General features: G+C 51.1%; 1 protein-coding gene across 1 annotated transcript in view; it reads left to right on the top strand.

Moving 5' to 3' along the window:
• Positions 1-625: 625 nt before the first annotated feature.
• LOC138286351 (fibrinogen-like protein 1-like protein) overlaps positions 626-6000 on the top strand; it is a 28438-nt gene continuing 23063 nt past the window's right edge. The window contains exon 1 of the mRNA XM_069226507.1: positions 626-860. Within this exon, the coding sequence (XP_069082608.1) occupies positions 626-860 (235 nt within the window). The remainder of the gene's footprint in view (positions 861-6000) is intronic.

Genomic DNA, 6000 nt, shown 5'->3' with positions numbered 1-6000 from the left:
AACCTGAGGCGCAGACACAAAAGCGCGTTGAGGCATGTGCATATGTGAAGCTACATTAATGTGTCCGTAGAAATGAAACTATACTGACAAAAAGCCATTTAGTGTCAATGGCTCCAGAGTGGTCAGACCCTCTTGTGGGATCGAGAGAAAGGTGACAGGTTGATTCAGAGGTGCCGAGGTCTGTCCTGAGTATGTTACGGATCGTGGTAGAGCTCAATGGCGGCACAGTGCCCTTGTTTCTTTCGAAAGAATGACCCATGGTCACTGATTAGGCGTTGCCTGTAGGACCTTTCTTGAAAGTCCAAGAAGCGTCAGGCTCTGGTTTGGCTCCAAGAAAGATGCAAGTGTGGGGCCTGAACGGTGATTGGGGTGCTTCTTCCTTTTTTAAATCAGATTAAAGTACTAGATGTCCATGGATTTAAATGGAAGGTGTTCTCTCCCGGCTTGGTTTCAGTGCAGCGTGCCAGGGTGATGCCAGAGTGAGGGATTTTTTTTATGTCCTACCTTGAAAAGTTTAAGGTGCCAGGTTTTAGTATGAACCATGTACAGGCCCTGGTTTGATTTTGTTGAACGGTGCCTGACCATCCCATGTGTCTGATAATAGGTGTCAGTCCCTCTCTGGTAGATGGAGCTGTGTGGGCTGAGCCAGTGCCCCAGTCCCGCAGCTGTGCTGAGGATCTCCACACCTTTTTCTTACACACACTTATCTCTGCTGCCTTCGCTCATCTCAGGGCGGGCCCCGGGGTGCCAGCTGCCGCATGGACGAGGCAGGCACACCTGGTGGAGCAGGGCATCTATAAAAGAGGAGAAGCTGCCAGAGCGAAATGCAAACCGGGAGCCCGGGATCACAATCAGCATGGGTAAGTTCTACGGGAGCCCTCGTTCTGCGTGAGGGCAACCCGGAGACAGAGAAGGAACTGAGATTTTTCCTTCTCTGGGAAGGAAATTACGAAAATAAGAAAGCACTAGTCCGTAGTGTGCAGAAGAGAGGGCAGAGAATAGAGGTGTGGGTAAAGGAGCATCAACGCATTGAAGAGGGGCAGAGAAGGGAGTAGAAAGAGGTTTAGAGAGGGAACAAAAAGACCCGAATTAAAAAGACCAGCAGGGGAGGGAGAGTAAGAAACCAGAGCAAGAAGCTTGGCAGAGAAAAGGAGGGGTTCAGGGGTGGCACAGAAAGGGCCAGAGAGGTGGGAATTCACAGCAAGAACGGTCAGCACTGAAGGAGAGCCGAGAGATGTCAGGATATGTGCGAATCCGGAGCAGAAAAGGTTAGTATGGTAGAGAGGGCGGGGGAATGGAGAGGTCAGGAGATGTACGAATCCGGTGGGAGAAGAGCAGAGAGGTCAATAGATGTGTGAATCCAGAGCAGCGAGGGAGGACGGGGACAGTGAGGGGTCAATAGATGTGTGATACCCGAGGAAGGACGGGGACAGTGAGGGGTCAAGAGATGTGTGATACCCGAGGAAGGACGGGGACGGTGAGGGGTCAATAGATGTGTGATACCCGAGGGAGGACAGGGACGGTGAGAGGTCAATAGATGTGTGAATCCAGAGCAGCGAGGAGGACGGGGACAGTGAGGGGTCAAGAGATGTGTGAATCCAGAGCAGCGAGGGAGGACGGGGACAGTGAGGGGTCATTAGATGTGTGATACCCGAGGAAGGACGGGGACAGTGAGGGGTCAAGAGATGTGTGATACCCGAGGAAGGACGGGGACGGTGAGGGGTCAAGAGATGTGTGATACCCGAGGAAGGACGGGGACGGTGAGGGGTCAAGAGATGTGTGATACCCGAGGAAGGACGGGGACAGTGAGGGGTCAACAGATGTGTGAATCCAGAGCAGCGAGGGAGGACGGGGGCAGTGAGGGGTCAAGAGATGTGTGATACCCGAGGAAGGACGGGGACGGCGAGGGGTCAAGAGATGTGTGATACCCGAGGAAGGACGGGGACGGTGAGGGGTCAAGAGATGTGTGAATCCAGAGCAGCGAGGGAGGACGGGGACAGTGAGGGGTCAAGAGATGTGTGAATCCAGAGCAGCGAGGGAGGACGGGGACAGTGAGGGGTCAAGAGATGTGTGAATCCAGAGCAGCGAGGGAGGACGGGGACAGTGAGGGGTCAAGAGATGTGTGAATCCAGAGCAGCGAGGGAGGACGGGGACAGTGAGGGGTCAAGAGATGTGTGATACCCGAGGAAGGACGGGGACAGTGAGGGGTCATTAGATGTGTGATACCCGAGGAAGGACGGGGACGGTGAGGGGTCAATAGATGTGTGAATCCAGAGCAGCGAGGAAGGACGGGGACAGTGAGGGGTCAAGAGATGTGTGATACCCGAGGAAGGACGGGGACAGTGAGGGGTCAAGAGATGTGTGATACCCGAGGAAGGACGGGGACGGTGAGGGGTCAATAGATGTGTGAATCCAGAGCAGCGAGGGAGGACTGGGACAGTGAAGGGTCAAGAGATGTGTGAATCCAGAGCAGCGAGGGAGGACGGGACAGTGAGGGGCCAAGAGATGTGTGAATCCAGAGCAGCGAGGAAGGACGGGGACAGTGAGGGGTCAAGAGATGTGTGATACCCGAGGGAGGACGGGACAGTGAGGGGTCAAGAGATGTGTGAATCCAGAGCAGCGAGGGAGGACGGGACAGTGAGGGGTCAAGAGATGTGTGAATCCAGAGCAGCGAGGGAGGACGGGGACAGTGAGGGGTCAAGAGATGTGTGATTCCAGAGCAGCGAGGGAGGACGGGACAGTGAGGGGTCAAGAGATGTGTGAATCCAGAGCAGCGAGGGAGGACGGGACAGTGAGGGGCCAAGAGATGTGTGATTCCATCGCAGCGAGGGAGGACGGGGACAGTGAGGGGTCAAGAGATGTGTGAATCCAGAGCAGCGAGGAAGGACGGGGACAGTGAGGGGTCAAGAGATGTGTGATACCCGAGGGAGGACGGGACAGTGAGGGGTCAAGAGATGTGTGAATCCAGAGCAGCGAGGGAGGACGGGACAGTGAGGGGTCAAGAGATGTGTGAATCCAGAGCAGCGAGGGAGGACGGGGACAGTGAGGGGTCAATAGATGTGTGAATCCAGAGCAGCGAGGGAGGACGGGACGGGGAGGGGTCATTAGATGTGTGATACCCGAGGAAGGACGGGGACGGTGAGGGGTTAATAGATGTGTGAATCCAGAGCAGCGAGGGAGGACGGGGACAGTGAGGGGTCAAGAGATGTGTGAATCCAAAGCAGCGAGGGAGGACGGGGACAGTGAGGGGTCAAGAGATGTGTGAATCCAGAGCAGCGAGGGAGGACGGGACAGTGAGGGGTCAAGAGATGTGTGAATCCAGAGCAGCGAGGGAGGACGGGACAGTGAGGGGTCAAGAGATGTGTGAATCCAGAGCAGCGAGGGAGGACGGGACAGTGAGGGGTCAAGAGATGTGTGAATCCAGAGCAGCGAGGGAGGACGGGGACAGTGAGGGGTCAAGAGATGTGTGAATCCAGAGCAGCGAGGGAGGACGGGGACGGTGAGGGGTTAATAGATGTGTGAATCCAGAGCAGCGAGGAAGGACTGGGACGGTGAGGGGTCATTAGATGTGTGATACCCGAGGACGGACGGGGACAGTGAGGGGTCAAGAGAAGTGTGAATCCAGAGCAGCGAGGGAGGACTGGGACAGTGAGGGGTCAATAGATGTGTGAAACCCGAGGAAGAAGGATCCGTAGAACAGTAAGAGGGTGGAGATCGAAAAGATATGTGAATCCAGCGTAGAGAGGGTCAGGGAGACGGGAAGGGGGCGAGGAAGGGGTGACGTGATACGTTATCAGAGCAGACGGTGGCAGCAGGATGAGAGGGCAGAGAGGAACCATGAGGTCTGTGAATCCAGGGCAGTGTGTATCAACAGGAGTGAAAGAAGGTAGAGAGGGGTACAGAGACGTGCAAGTTAAGAGAGAGAGGGTTAGCAATAGAAGAGGCAGGGAGGTGTCAAGAAATGTGTGAATCAAAAGAGAGTGGGGCAGTAGAGGAGGGCAGAAGGGGTCAAGAGATGAGTGAATCTAGAACAGAGGAGGCTGAATACGAGAGGGGGAGGGAAGAGATGGGCAAGGAGATGTGCGACTCCAGGGCAAGAAGGAGCCTGATGGGAGGAAAGCAAAGAAGGGGAAAGAGATGGATAAATCCAGAGGAAGCGGTGTCAGCGCGGAGGAGGAGGGAGCAGACTGTAGAGAGGTGTCAAGAGATGTATGAATCCAGAGCACAGAGTCAGCAGGTTAAGGGCTGAAGAGAGGCCAAGAGGTGTGTGTATCCACTGCAAGGAAGATCAAGAAGGGAGGAGAGCAAAAATGTGTCAAGAGGTGTGTGTATCCAGAGAAGGGAGGGCCACCAGGAGAGGAGGATGGCAGTGAGGTGTCAACTCCTACGTGCACCATGTAGAAGGGTTGTAGAAGTGCAAAGAGGGATCTAGAGATGTGGAATCCAAAGAAGAAAGGGTCAGTGTAGGTGAAAGGGCATAGAGGGCTCAAGAGATATGAAACCCAGAGCAGCAGGGGCCAGCAGAAGAGGAGAATGGTAAAAAGATGTGTGAATTCAGAGCAAAAGTGGCCGGCGGGGAGCTCTCAGTGCTAGCTTCTACACTGGAAGCGTAAGTGGCAATGTCACCCCACTTTTAAAGTTAGACCAATATAGGAGGTGGGTGGATACTCTTTCTGATGTGTATTTTAGCTTTTTATGGAAAGTAGGTGTGATTTTCTCCTAAACGTTGAAGTGGACTTTTCATTAGGAGTGGGAATCTCTTCTTTGGTACATCAGTCTGTTCCAACAAACAATTCATTGGGACTTCAAAAACTTATTGGTTATACCCTCTAAGCATATAATCTTAGTAATTGCAGTAAAATGTATCAGAATCTCTGTTTGTTTGGGAGCTTGACTTATTAATACTCTCTGCACAACCTGCCGTAGAATGCATTGCTGAGGACATCTCCTAGCGTAGATGATTCAGTGGTGAAAATGTGCGGGTTCTGTACGTTTCCAGGCCACTAGCTGTAGGTAGGTGAAAATGTCTCTCTGCTGTACATGCTTCACTGGGTAGACATAATTCCGTTATGTGTGTTCCTGTGTGATTGAAAGTAGGTATGTGAGATTAACTCTTTCCTGTAAGCGTGAGTGTGCTATAGGTAATTCAGTGGATAGGAACAGTTCTCTTTTGCATGCCCTCATGTGACTGACAGAAAATGTTGTCTCTATGTTGTAGATTAAAGTATGTTTATGTGATTTAGTGGGTAGAAACCATTCTGTATGCATGTTGCCATGTACATAATGTAGGTAGGTGAGAATATGCCACTCCTGTAAATGTGAGTATGTTAAAAGTGAGTCCGTCGGAAGAAAACATACCTTTTTGTGTGTCAAACCAACTATAGGTAAGTGAGAATATCTCTTTATGTTACTGTTGATTCCATTGGTGGAGCTATTTCTGTTTTTAATATCTCCTGGTCACTGGTTGTAGGTATTCGAGTATATCTCGGTAATTTAAATTAGGATACGCTGTAGGTAAATAAGTAAGTAGAAACTGTTACTCTCTGTATGTCCTTGCATTACAAACTGTACATAAATGACAGAATCTCTCCTCGAGAGGTGATTCACTAGGTGGTTCAATGGGTTGACCAATTTTGTTTGGCATTCTGTACTCACTGACTGGCTGTAGGTGAGACTATATCTGCGCAGAAGATGAGCAAGTTCAGGTTATTCTCTGGGTAGAAACCATTATGTTTCCCATGTCCCCACATTATCGAATGTGTGTTCGTGAGGATATTGCAATGTGCTAGATCTGAACATGTTGTAGGTCAGTGAACAGGCAGAAACAATTTTTCAGTCTAATGGTCTTATGTTTGTACAAAGCATTCCGTAAAAATTGTCACAATTTTTTACACCGACTTTTACGAAATGCATTGTTTTTTTGAGAAACAACATATGTTCAAACATGTTGGTTTGTAAAATTCCGATTCGTAGGAAGTCGCAATTCATCCTACCTCATTA

This window comes from Pleurodeles waltl, chromosome 3_2 (genome assembly GCF_031143425.1).
Source record: "Pleurodeles waltl isolate 20211129_DDA chromosome 3_2, aPleWal1.hap1.20221129, whole genome shotgun sequence".
NCBI lineage: Eukaryota > Metazoa > Chordata > Amphibia > Caudata > Salamandridae > Pleurodeles > Pleurodeles waltl.
Note: the sequence above shows the minus strand (reverse complement) of the source record. Positions and strands in the feature narration are given on the sequence as shown.